Source organism: Dunckerocampus dactyliophorus, chromosome 21 (genome assembly GCF_027744805.1).
Source record: "Dunckerocampus dactyliophorus isolate RoL2022-P2 chromosome 21, RoL_Ddac_1.1, whole genome shotgun sequence".
NCBI classification, from domain to species: Eukaryota; Metazoa; Chordata; class Actinopteri; order Syngnathiformes; family Syngnathidae; genus Dunckerocampus; species Dunckerocampus dactyliophorus.
Genome location: NC_072839.1, coordinates 10,528,042 through 10,549,194, shown reverse-complemented (window position 1 = coordinate 10,549,194; position 21,153 = coordinate 10,528,042). Strand labels below are relative to the sequence as shown.

Genomic DNA, 21,153 nt, shown 5'->3' with positions numbered 1-21,153 from the left:
AGTGATTATGTGATATTTTAGGTGGAATTTTTTAAAAAAACATAAGCTGTCCCTTAAAAAGTAAAAGTATAATACCCCACATTAAAACTTGCACATGCAAAAAAAACAAAAAGCAATTTAAGTAAATGCTTTAGGTTAGTCCGATGAGACACCGCTTTGTCCAAATAGTGTTTTTTAGGACGGAGAAAAATGTTAAATGATTCCTCTTTTTGAAGTTAAAATAGCAAACATTTAAAGCATTACCAAAAATGCTTTTATAAATAAATGGATACATATTAAAATATGAAATGAATACATGTACATAAATATATTACAAGTTGGGGTTTTTTTAGGGATGTCCTGATCTGATCTTTAGGATCTGGATTGGCGATCCGCTGTATTTTGAAGATCGGATAATATTTGCTTCCGTCACGAGATTCGGCCGATCCAGTTGCCGGTTGACAACACCATGCAGACACATCCACGGTGTACCCTGGTGAAGTCAGTTTCACATTGGACGTTGAATATTCAGCTCCATAGCTACAGCGGTAGTTCCCCCTCGCTGTGCCCGGACTGCTGTGTCATGGTGCGGGGAGCTCACACGGGTAGTGCTGCTCTACACGCCTACTGTAGAAATTATACAACTTTTTGTTGTTTATACCACCGTCATTTTATTACTATTGTGTTGAAGAGCGTTTGTTAAAAAAATGTGTAATTTATTCTAAATCACACCACAAATTGATCGTCAACTGATTAGTCCGACCCTAAAATTATTTTTGCACACCCATTTTTTCCAATTTTATCTTTTATTGGATTAGGGACCTGATTCACAGAGGTTTGTTACAAATGCCAAACAATATTGTTGGTCATGCTGTGTAACAAAAAAGTAAATTCAGCATTGGTTGCATTATTTTAAATACTTTGAAGAGCTATTTTCCTTCCCATATTTAATTACACAAATTCATGTTTGTAAAGGTTTATTATTTAAAAAAAAAAAAAAAGGTTAAAGATCGGGTCGGCAAGGCTGTTAAAAATAAATAAATAAATAAATAAATCGGCACAGAAGCCAAAAAATGTACATAAGCGGTAGCTCACTAATGTGGAGGTACATCAAAGTCAGAGCATAAAAGAATATTTTTCTCCACCTTCAAACTTGCCACAAACTCCAATACGAGGAATATGTGAAGCTGAGCACTCCTGTTGTGTTCCTCATGAAAGGAAAAGCCGGAGTGGTGTGCGATTAAGAAGTGTCCTATCACATTGCTAAGATATGGTCCCCGTTACAACAGTGGAAAAAACGGCTTTAAAAACGATGGGACTCGCCATGTCCTGCGACCTTCGCAGTCACAATGATTTAGCACGACAAGCACTACGACAAACATACAAGGAAGACAGACAGACAGCCTGATGCACTTGACAGGTATATTTGGCTTTGATTTAGTCTAAACTCACTTTGCCGAAAAAATATCAGGATATATATTCTATATCCGTATTCAACCTAATTATATTTGGTCCGTATCGCCCAGCCCGACTCCAGGTCCAGCACCTATCATAATCATCACCCCCACAACAATATCAGACATCCTAGCCTGTTGGACGGTTCTGCTGGTAGCACCACTGGTTCATGGTGCACGAGGACGGGGGTCCAAAACCTGGTCAGACCAACTGGTAATTGTTCGTCCTTTTGTCTGGAAACAGACCAACAAATGGCTTCTTTGGTATTGCGCCATCTATGATCATCATCAGCACCATTATAACATCATATACATTCACCAACTGGATGGCTCTACTGGTAGCAACACTGGTTCATGGTTCAGGAGGACTGGGGTTCAAAGCCTGGTCAATCCAACTGGTACTGCATCCTTTTGTTGTGAAGCAGATTGCTTCCCCGCTACCAGCACGTATCACCATATCACGACTACAATAACATGCACGCTTGCCAGCTGGCTAGCTCCACAGGTAGCACTGCAGATTCAGAATGCAGGAGATCAGTGTTCAAAACCGAGACAACCCGCAGATGGGAGCATTAGGCACCCAAGTGCTTGTTTTGTCTAAAAACAAATGGCTTGCCTTGCTTTCTCCAGGTCCAGCACGTATTGTCGTCGTCACCACCGATACAATATCATGCATAGTCGCCAGCCAGCTAACTCAGTTGGTAGCACCGAGGGTTACGGTGCAGGAGATCGGGGTTCAAATCCCGGTCAGGGCCGCCTAACATGTGATAGGGAGTTGCTGTCCCAGTTGGCGATTGATGTGGCACAATATATGTAGGGACAACCCCTCAACATTACTTATGGTAAGTATCAACATGACGAAAGACCCGCCTCCAGGATGCCTGCTGCCAGGGAAAGGTTAAAAAAGTGCCACATAGATCTGTCCAGCTGGGTGACAACATAAAAGGAGAAGTAGGCGTATAGGAAATAAAAGGGGCGTGGGCGAAGGCGTGGGGGGGTGGGGTCGGGGTGGTGGGTGGGGGGTGGTAGAGGGCGCGGGCGTTGGCGTGGCCGTGGGGTGGGCAAGAGTAGGAGTTAGCTGGCTGGCCTTTTTATAAGTTCTCTTATTGTACTTTAAAAAAATAATTCAATTATAAAAGGCTTCATCTCTCTCTCTCACGCCAACAGGGAAAGCGACACTTGTTGAGCGACCACAACCGGGATTCGAACCCAGAACCCCTGCATCACAAGTTTGCTGTGCTACCATTGAGCTAGCCAGCTGGCAGGCATGCCTGATATTGTATCGGAGGTGATGAGGACATTGGAGAAATAGCAGGGAAGTCATTTGTCTTTTCTTCACAAAACAAGTACATGTAGCTGGATGCCCAATGTTTCCATCTGCCTTGTCGGGGATTTGAACACCAATCCCCTGCACCATGACTCTGCAGTGCTACCAGCTGAGCTAGCCAGCTGGCACGCATGCCTCATATTGTATCGGAGGTGATGAGGACATTCCATGCTGGACCTGGAGAAATAGCAGGGAAGCCATTTGTCTTTTTCTTCACAAAACAAGTACATGTAGCTGGATGCCCGATCCCCTGCACCGTGACTCTGCAGTGCTACCAGCTGAGCTAGCCAGCCGGCAACATTGTGTGACGTTGTATCGGAGGTGATGATGGAGATACTTGCTGGACCTGGCGAAATAGCATGGAGCAGTGGTGCTACCAGCGGAGCTATCCAGCTGGCAACAATGGCTGGTATTATATTGGTGGTGATAATGACCATAGATGGAGCAATAGCAAGGAAGCCATCTCTTTGTCTGTTTCTAGACAAAAAGACCAAATACTATTTGGGCTAAACCTGATAGAGGTCCCGAATCTTGTATTGGTGGTGAAGATGACGACAGATGCCGTCAGTCATGCTTACTGTCTGTTCCTCCACGGAGTTAAAGTGTGTACAGCGTCTTAGGTGTATGACCATGTCCACAAACGTACCAGGAAGACAGACAGACACTTGCGAAGCCTGATGCACTTAACAGGTATATTGGGCTTTGATTTTGTCTAAACTCACTTTGCTTAAAAAATATCGGGATATATATCCTATATCCATATTCAACCTAATTATATTTGGTCCATATCGCCCAGCCCCCTGCATATATATACAGTATATATACTGTATATACTATATACACCGTAATAAAGAACATTAATGTTTTTATAAATGTATAAAAATGTTTTTCTTGCCCAGGGCTAATTCATGGACTCCAAGATGTTTGACTCAATAAAAAAGGTACACAAGTGCACAATATGGACAAAAGTATTGGAACACATGGCCCTTCAGCCAACAGGAAGTGGAAGCAGGCCTTTATGGACCTTGCTTTATGCACAAAATTGGAATCATATTGTCCAAAAATATCTTGCTAAGATGAAGAATTGGCACCAAAGAGGTCCTCGTCCTAACCCTTATTAATTAATTGCTGAACAGTTGTGTCTGAATACTTTTGCCCACATATTGTATGTTTAGTGGTAGAAAATGCAGCAGTTTTTTTTATACATCTCAAGGCTCAATGTTGTACCTTTTTTTTTTTCCTGAGTGTGTTCCAACATGTTGTAGTTTGTTTTTGCTGCCACCTTCTCATCTGTCAGGATGTTAGCACAGCCGGTACGGGCATTAATCTTTCATTGTGTGGGCACGGGAACACCACCGAGCAGCCGCGGTCATAATGAAGCTCTCCACCATGCCGCAGACGTCACCGTCTTGGGACGGCGGCGTGTTGCTCGTCACACGGCTGCCAGCTCTCAGCATTGTGAGAGAGCATGTTAAAGTTTGGAGCAGGGGGCTTTCAGTCAAAGAGGGGGTGTTTGTTAGTGAAAATCCCCGCTGTTAGGACACATGTATGCGTACTTGCCACACTGTCGGGGAGGCGGAGACGATCTAGCTCAGCGAATCTGCTGGGAAAAATACTTTCTTTACCACACATCCTGCAAAGTTTGATCCTGGAGATATCTCAGTGGATAAAATTAGTAATCAAGACACCGTGGTCCTCTTGCCGCAGCCACCGCCGCTGTTGTTTCTCTGAACATTCTCACATCTCATTAGCGGAATCCTTTTCGGCTGCAAAAACAATCAATTCCGAGTTCACCTCGCTCTGCCGGCGTAAACAAAACATTGGCGATGACATTGTTCTGAAGAGATGAGGATGCAAGTCATGAAACATCACCTGGGGATGCTTTTCTATCAGCACTTTGTCAAAGACGGCTCACATCACAGATGGAAGGGAGTCGCACTGATGCTAGCTAGTGAGGCGGATGCAGAAACCCTTTGTTTCCACATCCTGATTGTTCATTTTTGTTTGCATTTTGTGTGGTTAACATTATCGCAACCGGAAATCGTACCTCCTTCTTTTTCGCTTTGGTCCATTTATTAAAAAAATATGTAATTTACCAGTATCGCCACTAGGTAGAGCTCCTCTACCAACTGTTTTGACTGGTGTTGGTTTGTTTCTTCATTAGTTTTTTTAGCAGGATTACTCATAAACGGCACAATCAGTTTTCACGAAACTTTGTGGCGGGTTATGGTTCATACTGAGACATCACTTCTGGCTAAAGGTGTAAATACAGGAATTTATTTTCAGTTTTTTGTTGTTATGAGTCATGATAGGCTGCGATGCGACTGCCTGGCGACCAGTCCAGGGTGTACACCGCCTCTCGCCCAAAGTCAGCTGGGATAGGCTCCAACCTACCATCGCGACCCTAATGAGGATAAGCGGCATAGAAAATGGATGGATGGATGGGTTACAATAGGAAATCACGCCATTACTCAAAGAATGCAAATAATCAAGGATCGTCCGTCCCTTCTGAAAATTCATCAAAAATTTTCCCAAAAATAGCCTTTTTTGGTACAATTTTTTATGATTATTTTAAATTATTTTTTTTAAAAATATTTTCTTTATGATTTTTTACTTTTTTTTAGTTATGGATTTATTCTCTTTGTGTGTCTATATGTCTATATGATTTTTTTGTTCCCTACTTAGACCTTGCTTCCTGAGCCAGGCTCCAAAAGAAAGACAATGCTTACTAAATCCAACAGACTCCCTGTGGGATACATAGTGGTGATCTACCACATTTTCGAGAGGGGGCCAAATCATTATAAGATCACACTAGTATGGTGCAGTGCATTTGCACCACGGCAAACTACAGCCCCAATAATAGTACATATATTGTGAAATAATTATCTTTCTATAGGCAGGATTATATTGGCTCCCCATGAGAGTTGGTACCTCAGGAAGTAGCTGGTAATCGCTCACCTGTGATCAAGACCAAGCACACCAGAAGCCCCACAAACGTCTGCAGGCTGACCCCCATAGACAGGGCGAGGGCCTCCACCCCCCCGGAGGGGCAGTGCCCGCCAGGCTGGCAGCTGCACACGCTGATGGTGAGCGTGGCGGTGCTGGAGAGCGCAGGCGATCCGCCATCCGACACCACCACGGGAAGGAAATAACGGCTGCGGTCCTTGCGGGTGAACGTGCTCCTGCGTGCCACGATGCCGGCCGTGTTGTCTGGTGGCAAGAATGGAGGGAGGGGGCAAGCACTTCTCAGTCAGTGGGCTTAAAAAAAACATGTGCATGAGTGCTGATATTTTTAGCGGGGGAAAAAAAATAAGCTTGAAGTAGTGAATATACAGAACACATTTCAAAAAGCTCAGTGAAAGAAATTAAATATGCAGCATGTGGCATATCTCTTTCAATACTGGCTGGAGCTTTAGGAATAAAAGCGAATGGATGAAAGATTTGAGCTCCAACATTCATTTCCTGCACAACTTTCACTTTGCACAAAATTGACTTTATGTGTGCCACATCTTGGTGCTCAACATTCATCTGATCGCTTTTAATAAGGCTTTCACGCTCATTAATACCAGTAGAGATGTTAAACAATATACTATCATCCGTGAATAATTGAATTATGTCATGCTATGTGTGCCACACTATAGAAAAAAATGAATAGTGTGTGCTTCTGTAATCCCCCCCCCCAAAAAAACAGTAAATGCTCAAATTAATGCGTTTACTCAATTAACCACAGAATCGGTTATAGTCACTGGGTGCATGGGCTACAAAAGCAAATAACTGCCGGGGTCTCTAAATAGCGCTGGGTTAAAAAACATTAACAGCTGTGGCTGTAGGCAACCTCCTGATGCATCCAGCAGCTTTATCAACCTCTGGATGCACTTTGGTGTGAAACCCATGCACTTTGCTGTACTGTACTGTTTTCTCCACTTTCTCGTGCACTCTAAATCATTATTAAAATTTACAATTACAGGGTTTTTTTGGTTCTGAATCCTACTATTTTGTGTGTACGGTAAATAATACAATATGTAGATGTTGAAGGTACCTTGGTTATCACGTATGGTAAAGTTAGGATTGATGTGTATGTCTGGAACCATGGAGAAGTAGAAGTGGTGACCCTCGGAAGGCTCGTCTGGGTCCACAGCGCTGAGCAGCTGGATGAGCTGAGAGACACAAAGACATATGGATTCTTATGAAGGGCTGCCACAATGCTGTAAATCCTGCACGTATCAGTGCATCATCAGATACTACATACCTCCCCTGCCTGCGTCCCCTCACAGATATACGGTTGGTAGTGGCCGGCCAGCTGGGGCGCGTTGTCGTTGACGTCCAGCACCTTGATTGACGCCGCCACTGAAGAGGACAAACGATTGTGCGCTGCGAGAGGAGTGAGTTATCGTAAAATAAGTCTTAACTAATGTGTGACAGATTAAGAAGACATACTAGCTTCCTTGGCGATGACAGTCAGATTGTGCCAGGTGGCCATCTCGCGGTCCAAAGCCTTGGTGATGGTGAGCGTTCCATTGAGAGGGTCGATTCTGAAAGTCTTTATGGTGTCGCTGCTTTTGTCTATGGAATACCTAGTGGGAAAAAGACAATATCACGGAATAATGACTTTAGGGAGGTATCTTAAGGAACAAACCTGCATATGATTTAGAGTAGTCAGTGTACAGCTTGTATTGCAGTATAGATTTACTATGCACTGAAAATGGCTCAACACGCAGACATTATTGTCTAAACAGCTGGCTGAATAGCAAGATAATTGCCTACAGTCAAGCATGGTAATGGTAGTGGCGCATGAATGCTGCCGGCAACTGGGGAGCTGTGGTTCACTGAAGAGAAACATGAATTCCAACATGTCCCGTGACATTGTGAAGCAGAGAATGATCCTCCCTTTTGGGAAACATCACCAACTCACAACAGAGGACATCTCAAGGCACTGAAAAGTTTTTTTTGGTGATGGAGGTGAGGAAAAAGTTATTGTGATGTCACACAAAGACAAGTGGATGTGGTTTGGAGTAGTTTGATGGTGCACTTTCACCAGAGGCGCACACAATTGCGTAGCTAGTCGTAGATGATTGTGTTTTGCCTGGTATGGTGGTGGTAGTGTCATGGTCTGGGGCTGCATGAGTGCTACCGGCACTGGGGGAAACATGAATTCCCACTTGTACTGTGACATGGTTGCGAAATGTGAGGGTTGTACTCAGTTTTGGGAGATATTGTATGTTATGGCACCTGGTAAGATGGGGTACTTTTTGTCATACTTTAATATTCTAACTACAGTCAAACCTTGGTTTTCAAACGCCCCAGTTTTCATATGATTTGGTTTTCAATTAAAATTTTTCGTGTCGAAACAAAGCACCCTACACGGTGGTGCGTGCATTTTATTGAGTGCGACTGCTAAATAACTCACCATGGGGCCAAAGAAATTTCAAGGCACCAGCAATTTTATCGAGAAGGTGAGAAACACTATGGAAAGGGTTCATATTTTTCGGTGTCTAGAACAGATTAATTGGATTCACGTTATTTCCTATGGGAAAAATTGCTTGGTTTTTTGGACCTTTTGGAACAAATCAATAACAAAAACTGAGGTACCACTGTATCTTTTGTCTTCACATGAGTTTGTCACTTTGTCTGTAAAAAAAAATATGCCCATAAAACATCACCATAGATGACAAAATTGGTATCAGTACCAGCATTCAGTCCAAACTAACAGCATGATCACAGTATTAGTACAATCATAACATATATTATGTGTGTCACTGAGAATAAAAGTACACAAAATAATGAATCACATCAACACACTTTGCGGCAGAAAAAAAAGCCATGCTGACAAGCGCAAACTGAATCATTTTAAGTGTAACTTTGGAAAGCATGCACATATTAATCAAGGCGACAGCGTCACCAAAGGGACACTAATAGACGCTGGGCGCAGGATGATGTGCGGCGCCTGCCACCGGCAAGCTCGCCTCAGATGGACTCCAGGCGCCTCCCGCGCAAAAACGTGCCTCCCTTGCAAATGACATCAAATCTCAATTCCGGGCAGCGCCTTGCCTCGTACGGCGCTTTATTACATTCCGGCGTCCATCCACGTCGCTTTGTGATAATACCACAATAGATAGAAAAGCCTGTGAGGTATGAGGGAAAAAGAAATCATGATGATTTATTCAGCGGGGCTCATTTCCGACAAAACTAATGTGAGATAAATATGAGCTTGTACGGCGGATTCAGACATCAAGGGTAAAAATGGATGCAACGAGCCACTGACACTATTTGGAATTGAATCATTTTTCACTAATTGACGTGACAGTTGAAAAAGCTGACCCTACCTGATGGGATCGTTGGCGGTGTCGGTGTCCCGGGCGCTGACGACACCCACGGTGCTCCCCACGGCGGCATTCTCGGCCACCTTCCACACGTAGAACGGCGAGAGGAAGACGGGCGGTTCGTTGACGTCGTCCACCACGATCTTCACCGTGGTCCTGTCCGTGAACTCGTCCAAGGGCAGGAAGGTGGTGTCCACCTGCTCGTTGACGGCCTCTGCGGCCATCACGTAGCGTCGCTTTGACTCATAGTCCAACGGCTGTGGCGTTCAATTGCAATTCATGAGATTTTACAACATCAATAGCCTACTTTACTGTAGTGATTCTTAACCATGTGATAATTGCACAATCGTAAAATTTTGTCGTACTAAATATCGGTATGGCAAATGATCATATCATTACCTCTTGTGATACAATATCCATTTCTTTACTATACTACTCGCTCAAAAAATTTATCACTGCTTTGCTTTGTTAAATACTTCATAGGTCCTCAATGTAGTATTATTTTGTGGATGTATTTGAAGTATTGTGATAATTTAGATGTAGAGACTACTGTATCACCTTGGCCAGCAGGACCACTCCCTCCTGGGTGGCCGGGTCTGTTTGGATGGTGAATGTGGCGCTCTCCTCCAGGTCATCCTCCAGGCTGTAGTTCATCCTGGCGTTGGCACCGATGTCAGCATCCTCTGCCATCACCCTGCCCACTGTGGTGCCCACTACAGCATCTTCGGGAATGGCAAAGGTGTATAAATCTGAAAAGAAGAAGCTTTTTTTTCAAATTCAACATAGAAAAGAGATTCCCTGCTGCTCGTAATATTCAATCATGTGACCAAACACGGACTGAAGTGTGGCCATACAACATTTATAAGGCCTGGACACAAACAGCAGCGTCTGTGGATGTGACATGTCTCCATCACGAATCGATTTCTTTCCTGCAGCATCCACTCGGTGAGCTTTATCACCAGGAAAGGTCTTTTTTTTCCACCCCAAAGGTCATGACAATGTGTGAATGATTACATCCATCCACGGGGCGACATGCAGATGAGCCAGACAAGACCGCCCCATTTAACATCTCTCGCTTTACATTCCTAAGCTGTCTTTTGACGAGAACCTCAACTGGGTGTGGCCAGACAGAGGTCAAAGTCTAAGATATTGAGGAAACTGAAGAACATCAAAGTGGTTCCGAGCATCTTTCTGTGAGATGAAGCGGCTATCCACACGGGAACATGGTCAAATATTTTATGTTTTGTTTTTTTTAAACGGCTTCCAGAGTGGGAAAATCTGAAAACGCCGGCTTGTCGGGATACCATAATTTTGGGTTTCAGGGGCTGATTATGCCCCCTCTTTCCAGACGCCCTGACTCCTCCATGCCGTACATGTATTTGTGTCGCCAACGGGGAAAGCAACTCCCTATCACTTGTTGAGCGACCCTGACCAGGTTTCAAACCCCTATCCCCTGGCAAACATGCATGATATTGTATTGGTGGTGATGATAATACGTGCTGGACCTGGAGAAATGGCAAGAAAGCCATTTGTTTGTCTTTTGCTAGACAAAATGACCAACAAGTGGAGGTTAGCATTTGCCCTGACCAGGTTTTTGAACCTCGATCCCTTGTACCATGATCCAGTGATGTTACCAGTGGAGCTCGCCAGCTGGCAAGCATTCCTGATGTTGTAATGGTGGTGATGATATCACAAATACGACAAATTGCACTTCCATTTTGGAAAACTGCACATTTTGTGTTTTTCACATTTATTTTTGAAGGGGGGTGGTGTTACTTTATTTTAGTTTTATTGTACTTCTCTGTATAGAATGAATTGATACACTTTAGAATGTTTCCAAAGGAGACTGTATAACACCTTTTTCATAGTTTTTTCAGGGTGGTGCAAAGGGTGCACCGTCGGTTACTCACGGTGCTGGAACATGGGCCCGTTGTCGTTGACGTCGCTCAGGCTGACCGTGACAGTGGTGGACGACGAGAAGCCGCCGCTAAGGCCCAGCATGTCCTTCACCTGCACCACCACCAGGTACTGCTCCTTGGCCTCGCGGTCCATGTTGGGCCAGGAGGTCATGATAATCCCTGCCAGATGAAAATGTGCAGTAGATGAAAATAGCTATATAGCGCTGTACAAGTGTCAGTCGAGTGTTCATTTGCGGTGGAAATGTATGAAGAGTTTGCAAATGTGCGCGGTTGACTGCGTGTTGCAGGTTAAACAAAGCCGCGGGCAAAACAACGACTTGAAGCAGTAAAGGTTCAAGTGTTCGACTTCTTACTTCAATTGCGGCTCGTATGGGTTTGCATTTAGACGTTTCAATGTCATATCTGCTCGTTTAAGGTCAAGTGCATGCGTGGGAAGAGCTGCGAGGCATAATTTGGGTGCAGAAGACTAATGATTTGAGGCAAAGAAGCGTCAATAAATGAAAGTTTTCAAAGAGAGACTGTCAGGAAAGTATGTAGCATGGTTCCTGGTGTACCTGTCTTTGGCTCCACAGAGAAGTAGGGCTCTCCCTGCAGGATGGAGTAGATGAGCTTGGCGTTGTTGCCAAACATGGGGTCATCAGCGTCCGTGGCGCTTACCTGGACCACCGTGGTGCCTGCCAACACAACATAAATGTCATGTCCCTTTCTAGTATCTCTCCATATTGCCACTTTCACCTTTTTATCATAAAAAAAAATCTGGCATTTTCTCCCAGGACCTCACTTCCTCTCCTTGCTGTCTCACCGCCGTGTTTTTCGTATTCGAAAACCGTCCGCGCTCCCTTCCTCATTCTGAGTCAAATACATTATGATTTATTAGGAGGGAGATATTATACTGCAAAAGCAGATTACACATAAATTGAAATGCTAATGTTTGTGGTATGAAAAGGGCACTGGCTGTAATAACATTATTTAAGGAGAATAAAGGCATCCAGAAAGCAATACGTTTAACTTCCTACGTGTGGACAGATGACAGACGCTCATATAACCTTCTCTTTTATCTTCTGTCAGGATATTTAAGTTAGCTTGGAAAAGTGCGATTGTGGAAACAATAAAAAGTTAAAGTTATTTGTGTGATGTCACAGGAGGGAACAGGGCATGCCATGCAGGCTTTGAGGTAAAAGGTAACGTTGCTACGCCACTGTTTCTATAGTACAATGACAGTGTTGCTATGCTAATCTAGCTATGGCATTGCTATGCTAACATACTAATAGATTTGCTAGTAAGCTAACCTACTAGTAGCTGTGAACACTCATGTTGCTATGGTAACATACTTACGGTAGAGCAAAGCTAATATATCTATGCTAATATATTTACTTTTGAGCAAAGCTAATGTTGCTATGCTAACATACGTATGGTACCGAAAATCCAATATTGCTATGGCAATAAATTTACAGCATTACAAAGCGAAAGTTGCTGTATTAACATTCTTACCAAAGTGCAAATCCAATGCCGCTATGTTAACATAATCATAGTAGTGCAAAGCTATTGTTGCTATGCTAAAAACTTACTGTGCAATGTTAATCTAGCTATAACTAGAGCAAAGTTAACGTTGCTATGCTAACATATGAAAGGTGGTTTATAGATAATGTCAATACGCTAATATACCAATAGTATTGCAAAGACAATGTTGCTATGCTAACATTGCAGGATGACCATTTTGCAGACCAATCGGCTCTGCAAAAATACTCAAGTGACACTCAAGGTTTACTCAATGATGCCTTAGAATTTCAATACATTTAAAGTATGCCTTCTCTGTAAGGAAGAACATTCAAAAACATTGAAAAAATATTTTTTGGGGTCAATTTAACGGCCCAATGAAAAACAAGAAAAACCATGACATATTCATCAATTTCTAAAAAAAAACACCAGGACAACCAGGACAGGATATGTCCTGGGAAAACAGGACGTTTGGTTACTTTAACCACTGTAATTAATGTTAAATGTTGTCTTGTATATCACCTACCAACCCCTCAATGTGTGAAACATACCAGTGGGACACATCTCTGGGATGCTGGACACATATGGCTCGTTCTGAAACTGGGGGGCATTGTCGTTGATGTCCTGCACCTTGATGATGAACTCCGATTGGGGCTCCTCGGGTTCTTTGGAGCGCCTGTTGATGGCCTGCGCCTGGAGGACATAGAAGGCCTTTTCCTCGCGATCCAACTTCTTCAGCGTGCGGATCTCGCCAGAGTACTCATCGATCTCGAACGCATCCCCCGCGCCCTCGCCTGACAGGATGTACTGGATGGCGGACTCCCCGCGGTCGTAGTCGGACTTGAGCTGCGTGAGAAGAAGCTTGATGAGCGTGATGAGCGGTGTGAAGGACATGGCGGGCGTTCATACCTGGCCGATAACACGAGGAGTGGGGTCTTCCTCCGGGACAAACAACTGTTTCCAGATCCAGCCTCTCTTCAGGCGATGATGCTGGTGCGTGGACCCCGGGGCCAGCTGAGGGGCTTCCAGGTCTTTGGCACTGTTCGTATGGCTCAGCACTGCAAGCAGCATCATCGCGGCCAAAACACTCCATCCTCGCGTGTCGTCTGCAGCTCCCATGTTTGGCTTAAATGTTCAGTTCCTCATGCACAACTCCCAACACACCCCATCACGCTGCGATGTGGCTTGGATGAATATGCACGTCTCTGCAATTATCACTTCCATTAATTACAGAATGTTCCCTACAGTTCACAAAGATTGCAGAATAAGGATATTAAAGATGGAACACCGCGGTCTTGAAATCCAAACATTAATTAAGGTACTAATGTGTTTGTAATCAGTATTCTCTTCTATTGCAAATGTACGCTAACACTTGAGTCACGGTTCACTAAACACTCCCTACACGCAGAACATGCACTGTGCGTAGGGCCCCACAATCCATGCGGGGAGCCATTTTGCTGCCGTGAGGCATAAAGAGACAAGTAATCTGACAGCCGTCCTTGTCGCAACGATGATTGGCAGCACGCGCAGAATAAGAGAATAAAATAGGAGAATAAATTCACCTGCTCACTTGTCATTCCCTGGGGGTGTAATGGTACAACTGCTCCCTTGTAAGGTAGAGGGCACGGGCTTGAGCCAAAAATTCTGCTTAGGGTTGGCCCTGACTGAGTTGCAATTAAGGAGGCATGATAAATTTTTAGCAAGGGATCAATACTGTAAAGACATTTATATAAATTTAACTAAAAGTGTAAAAACAAGATGTCACAACTTGTTTAGCCGCTTGAGCCACATAGACGAGGAAGGCCACACAGTAAACAACAATGACACACATCTTTCATCCTGTGACCATTCTCTATCCGCCAATCAACACACTGCACTGTGTCTCGCTCAGCCCACATGGCCTTAACAGTTTTGGTCCATAGTCAAGACATTACACTATGTTCTGTAATGATGTTCTTCAGCAAAAACAAAACCCTTCTTGTCCTCATTTTTTGTTGAAAACAGGCTTTGAGCACAGACAAGAGCCGATATTGTACGTCTGGCTTCAACATGACACTGCACTGCACCCTGCAGCTGACTAATGAAGACTTCTAATGAGATCAATGCCTCTCCCAAGAGTGGACAAGACATGAGGTGGATCAATGACACTCTCTCTGATTAGGTCAAGAGTGTGAGGGTAAGCCAAAGTCAGACGGAACAGGTGAGACACATATTGTATTGTACTGGCAACTTTTTTTTTAGGCCAGAAAACAACCGGGTTCCAATAAAAAGGCCATATAAAGCTCATGAAAACTCAAGCCATCAAATTTAAAGGTCCCCTATTATGCTTAATTGACATTTTAATGACGTTCTGTCCATAATATGTCCCTAGAGCCTGTTTATCAGCACCAAACGTGAGAAAAATCATCTATTACATGTATTCATGGATTTATTAACAGAAAATCCTCCCTCCACAGGCTTCACTATACATCTTAAAATAAAACCTAAGCCCTATTCCTTTGAAAACGAAACATTTGTGTCCTCTTGTCCCACTATGTGATATATGGCAAATATTATGTTGGAGTGCACAGTTACAGTGTTTATGGATCAAGTGCACAATAGCGCTTCATGGAGACACACACGTGGACAAACACAGCTCATTAGCATTAAAGACACACAAAACAGCACGTTTGCACTAGGGCTTGCTAAAAGCATTTTTAAACTGCCTAAAGATTCCAAACAACACTTCCACTGTTGTGGTCAAATTTTTGTTTTCGTACGCCACAGATTGATTGAGTTTTCATCAAAAATGTTTGCTAAAATTTAGCCTTGGTTTTCGTACGCGATTACTTAACAAACGAGCCCTTTTGTCCTTTTTTTCCAGAACCCTACATGTTGCTGACTCACTAGCCGTGCATTTTTTATCAAGTGAGACTGCTAAATAATCTTCGATAATGTCAAAGAAAGTTGCGAGTAGCAGCAATTTGATAAAGAAGGTGAGAAACACAATTGAATTCCATCTCACCAGGATGTACGGGAAGTCCACATCAACAATAAATTCCATCCGTTCGTCATTTGTAAGTAGTTGGTATTTTTTTTCTGCATGTAAAATTGACAAAATTGATTTTTGTTAATATTTTCGGCTGTCTGGAACACATGAATAAGATTTACATTATTCGCGATGGAAAAAAATCTAACCTTTTGGAACAGATGCATGACGAAAACCAAGGTTCCGCGGTATTCAAAATTGGTGAAAAATAGTAGAATACAGATATAATTTTTTGCTCATGTTGACAACTCAAATATTGATGCAAACACGCAAAATGTTAACGTGATCCGAATAAAACTGTGACTTCTGTGCACAAAAAAATCTGAGGAGTGCACTACTTGATTGCCACCAGCAGAGGCGCTGTTGATTACGGCTCAACTACAAGGAGTTGAATTGTTTGCATCAAAATAAATTCATATAAAAACTGATGTGCTTGTGCGTGTACTGTAGATTGTGTTCACACTGTATCATGGAGCAGTTAGCCAGTCATGAAGAATGGAGTTCTCCTATAAATAAGGATGTGTTGATATGGGACAAAAAGACTTTTGTAAGTTTTGGGTTTTAACACACACATCTCTCACCCTGATAACAGTAGCAAGCACCGTGATTGATTTACGATAGGAACCTTTACTTTTACATCCATCAATTACCAATGGGTAAAGACGAACCGCACATACGCTCTACGGTCAATTTTCTCCTGTTAGAGGAGACGTCGACATGACATCCGCCGTGCGAGGATCTCGCCCCCTGGCTGGCAGCCATTCATTACGGCTAATAGGCCTTTCTCCACCTTCCTGTTATTTCCAGAAGACCTCCAATAGCAGCGTGTGCGCTCTGGGTACACGATGCCGTGACAGGATGACAACGAGCCGCCGTCTCACGATGTTAAGCACCGCACGCACTGAGGCGGTCGCATTATGTTCCCACGAGCTGGGTGCTCATAAAATCTGGTTCCAACCACCTGAGTCGGGACATTAGAACTCTCACAGCTCGCATCACACGGTGTCATATTAATCAGATATGTGCACCCGTTTGTGCAATGTGCACGTTTGACAGCGCAAATGATCAAATTAACCTCTTTGCAACCTGCTCTTCCTGTCCATAAAAGGAAAATGATTGCCTTATCTTCATAGCCCAAAAAGCTGACATTCCCTGTGCTATAAAAACATACGAAACGGGAATCAAACAAGTTCCAACTAAAAATGTATGGGCATCGACGACGACAATCACTACGTTTACATGCAGTCAATATTCGGGGTAAGGTCAATATTCCGGTTTCTGAAACATTCTGAATAACCCGTTTACACGCGTGACGTGAAAAAAAAAAAACCCCGCACGAACAATGTCTCGACGCACGGAAAACGTCATTACGCAATGCGCATCATTTCCGCGTCTTCTTCCTGTATCCAAAAACAACAACAACACTGGCACGGCGGATAACGCCTTTGTTTGCGCTTTGGTGCTGGTACTGACCCACCACCAGTACTTGACACTATTCTGTCTCACTTTCTTCATTAATGGAAGGCGAGAACGTGAAGAAAAAGGAAATGGAGTCGGAGCTGTGCCATCCATATCCATGCTACATCCATCTGAGCCCCCCGGACACTTCCGGAGGTGCGTTCGTACAAACCCTGCTTTGCGTAACTGTTAGCTCACCTTCTGATAGATTTCGCTATTGCCGTACTTTCTACCGTCAATAAAAGACATAATGTTCCTGTCTTTCACCACACTAACGAAGTGGCTTGTTTCCTCATCGATCCAAAAGTGTGGGCTTTTGCGAGTCGTCATGTTTACAAGTACTTCCTGCCAAAGACACAAGACTCCTTTCGATTAAAACATGCGCAGAACACAAATTAATGTTCCTTATTCTAATGTTGATATCCCGATAGGCGTGTACATGACACAATTTTCGGGTTAGAAAAGCAGTAACCCAACGGTAATATTCAGGTTTTTAAAAACCGGAATATGAGCATATAAGTGGACAAGACAATAGCTATTACCAGCTATTACTAGTACATATGTTTTTTAATGGATGTTTTAATGGATGTTAAGTAACGTGGCAGAAAGTGCGTGAGTTGAACGTGTCCTCTGTCTGGAATCAGGAAGAATATTCCATCTGTTCAGCCTGACTTCCTTTGGATGAACCTTCCGAGACAAAATGTCCTTAATTGGTCATTTGGGAGCCCGCGACGGGACACGTTGTTTACTGTTCAGCATTGTAAAACAATCAGCAGTGACACATTGGTTGTTGTCTACAGCGGGACCCAAATGAGCAAAAACTACAGGGAAATGTCAAAGCATCATGTACTTGTTAGTAAGCAATTTGCCGCCGTTTTATTTCCGCGCACGCGAGCGGAAACAGTCGGCGTCGAGAATTCCCACTGATGCTAATCAGATGTCGACGTTGTTCTTTTTTGGGGGTTTTGACAGAGAAAAAACAACAACAGCAGCAAAAGTTTCTCACGTTGTCCACAACAAATATGTCAAAAAGTCCAACATATACTGATCCACATATCTGAGGTCAGTTTTTGTTCATTTTCAGGGTTCTACCAGTAATAGCTTGTTTTATTTATTTATTTTTTTTATATCTTAACTTGCTTCAACAACAGAAAATCCAACAAAGTAATATAGCTGGGGTTGAAATTCAGACCTGTACCTAAAATAAAAATAAGATAATCCTTTATTCGGGCCACAGGAGAGAAATTGACACAGTCCTCTAACAAAACAATTAATAAAACATCTTACTTAAAGGGATAGTTGGGATTTTTTGGCATGAAGTGGTATGACATCACCATCAGCAGTGTAGTGCATCAACAATGACTTAGTTGCTGGGACATTTAAGTGAAAAGTTTGACTTCTCAAAACAAGATGAGTTCAAAAGAGTAATACATTTGCATCATTAAAAAGCCTACTCAAAAAAATCAGACCTCACAAATAGCTCAGCGTTACATTTGTCTCTCGCCGCGATTAGTGATGTTTTCAAGATTTTTTGTGATGCAAATGTATTACTCTTTTGCATGCATATTGTTTTGAGAAGCCAAACTCTTTACTTAAATGTCCCAGCAACTAAGCGGAACTACGTTCCTCGTCACAGAAATCCGACCAGCACTGGACTTGCGGGACCAAATGGGAGGTTAAGTCACTGTTGAAGTAGGACACTGCTGATGGGGATGTCAGAAAACTTCATGTCAAAAAATCAGAAATATCCCTTTCATTTTACAGCTTAAAGAAATTGAGTCTAGTTAATAGAAATTGTAAGCAAAATGCTTGCATTTTGTCGCAATCTAATTACAGCAAGGGTGTCCAAACTTTTTCCACCGAGGGCCACACACAGGGCCACTTTAATATTTTGTAAAGCAACCCAGCTATGCTAAAAAGTCATATATATTTCAAGAAAAACTGCATTTCAACATTGTGAGCTGAAAAAGCATATTATTATTATTGCTATATAATATTATTATTGCTCTTTTTTCCCATTTTTGTGGTCGTTTTTTTAAGTTTTCCCCATATTTAAACTTTTTCTTAAAAAACCTTTGTAAATTTTCTTCTCATAATCATATGACTTTATTCTCATAATATTTGGACTTTAGTCCCATAATATAAGTTTTTCCCCCAACCTAATATTCCAAAAATTACAACTTTATTTTATTTTGTTTGTTTATCATAATATTACTACTTAAAATATATATTTATTTTAATTTTATAATAATAATATTATTAAATAATATAATAATATATTAAAAATATATTATAATAAATGTTTTTCTGTTATACTTCAACTCTACTCAAAGGACATTATTTTTCCTCATATTACAAGTTTATTCTTAGAAAACTGCAACTTTTTATCTTGTCAGAATATGCCTTTTTTTCTCTTCATATTTTGACTTTATTCTCCTAAAATTACAACAGTTTTTTCCATTTCTGCTGTTGTTTGTTTCATTTTCCAAGTATTTCAACTTTCTTCTTGTAAATTTTCTTCTCGTAATATTCTGACTTTATTCCCATAATATTTTGACATTATTCCCATATTCTAACTTTTCCCCCCAACCTAATTTTCCGAAAATTACGTTGTTTGTTTCTCCCAAATATTACAGCATTACAATTTTTTCTTTCAACTTTATGCTCCTAAAGTTGTTTTTCCTCATAATAATACACTGATATTCTCATAAATTACTTTTTCTCATTAAATCACAACTTTATTCTTGTAAAATTAATTTAATTAATTTTTCCATTTTTGCTGTTGCTGTTTTTTTTTTAGTAGATTATATTTTTAGAATGTGCCGTGGGCCACAAATGGCCCCCGGGCTGCAATTTGACATGCTTTTCATGACGATTAAAACAAAGCTAAAGAAGGTAGGTTAGCTAACACACAAGCTACACAACACTAACATAACACAAAGTGTGTACAAGCATTGGAACAGTACCATTAGCACCAATGCTGGCATACTAACACAACATAGAGGGTGTCCAGGCTGGTCCACCAATACTACTATATGGGTCAGTCTCCTGATAGGGGTACCAGAGAGCGTGCTGTTGCTGACACACAAACTACAGTGATTTGCAGCTTTAACCAAATAAAAATATACATCAAACACATTGAATAAACAGGGGAAACAGTGTCAAATATTTTCTTTGGGTCTGTTGTGTATAAAACACGATCTGATGTCAATTCTGGTGGAACTCTCGTTTCAACTGTTGTGATTTCCGAAGGATAACACCTCATTGTGTACAGTATTTTCCTGCATCCAAACCATTTACTCCGACAAAACGTGTATGTGTACCAGCGTAGTCCCACACACAATATAACCAAAACTGAATCGCAGAAGACTGTATGCAAATGAGCTGACCTGAGTATTTCTATGTTATTTATCCTTTTTTTCCCCGACAATAACGAAATTGGCACTGATTCAAAATCAGAAATATGGCTTAACGTCCAGGATACGTGTTCCCTTCAGGATTTCTACTGATCTATTTTTTCCTAAACAAGACACTTCGGTGAACTGTTTTTTAATATCATGCTTCTGTGGAAGGTGAAGTGCTAACTAACAATGTTTTAAAGAACAGTGTTGAGTCTTGTACGGAGCATTTTGGAGCATGTTTGCGACTATTTAAGATAGGTTTAAAGCATTTGTAGTGGTAGAAATAGATGACATTGCAATATACTGTATAGGAAAGTGGCACTATATAAACTGGATTAACTTCTAAGAAAACATTGCTCTTTGCGCTAAAGGCACCTTACATACAGTATACACATACAGTAAGCGTACAGCTGTTGTCCTGCAACAAAACAGCCGCCTGACTGATTCCAAATGGTGCTCAGCCAATATGACTTTCAGCCTGTTTGCCATTGTGGAGCCCCCCTTTCATGTCACTGCATTTCTACGCACGCTATTACCTCCCTCGTGTGTGAAATTGTGCCTAATTATCTCCCGACAAAAGGTATCTGTGCACCACACCCACCTGTTTGTGCCATTCTGCCAGCGCCACTTGTCGTCCCCCCCCAGTAGAGATCATCAGGCGACACAATCAGGTTTAAGCTGTCGAAGAGACACTGACTCGCTATAATGGCACAACAGCAAAATGGCCATCAGGAAGGAGATGAGAAAGGACCACCTCCCCCCTTTTTCTG

At 42.2% G+C, this 21,153-nt stretch overlaps 1 protein-coding gene across 1 annotated transcript in view; it reads right to left on the bottom strand.

Annotated features, from left to right (window-relative positions):
* cdh19 (cadherin 19, type 2) overlaps positions 1-21,153 on the bottom strand; it is a 73,242-nt gene that overhangs the window by 13,154 nt on the left and 38,935 nt on the right. Inside the window, exons 5-14 of the mRNA XM_054766037.1 lie at positions 13,406-13,701; positions 13,048-13,342; positions 11,554-11,673; positions 10,991-11,158; positions 9,639-9,829; positions 9,084-9,337; positions 7,198-7,334; positions 7,010-7,131; positions 6,800-6,917; positions 5,719-5,970 (exon numbers count right to left, since the gene is read on the bottom strand). Coding sequence (XP_054622012.1) covers positions 5,719-5,970; positions 6,800-6,917; positions 7,010-7,131; positions 7,198-7,334; positions 9,084-9,337; positions 9,639-9,829; positions 10,991-11,158; positions 11,554-11,673; positions 13,048-13,342; positions 13,406-13,615 — 1,867 coding nt within the window. The 5' untranslated portion in view covers positions 13,616-13,701. The remainder of the gene's footprint in view (positions 1-5,718; positions 5,971-6,799; positions 6,918-7,009; positions 7,132-7,197; positions 7,335-9,083; positions 9,338-9,638; positions 9,830-10,990; positions 11,159-11,553; positions 11,674-13,047; positions 13,343-13,405; positions 13,702-21,153) is intronic.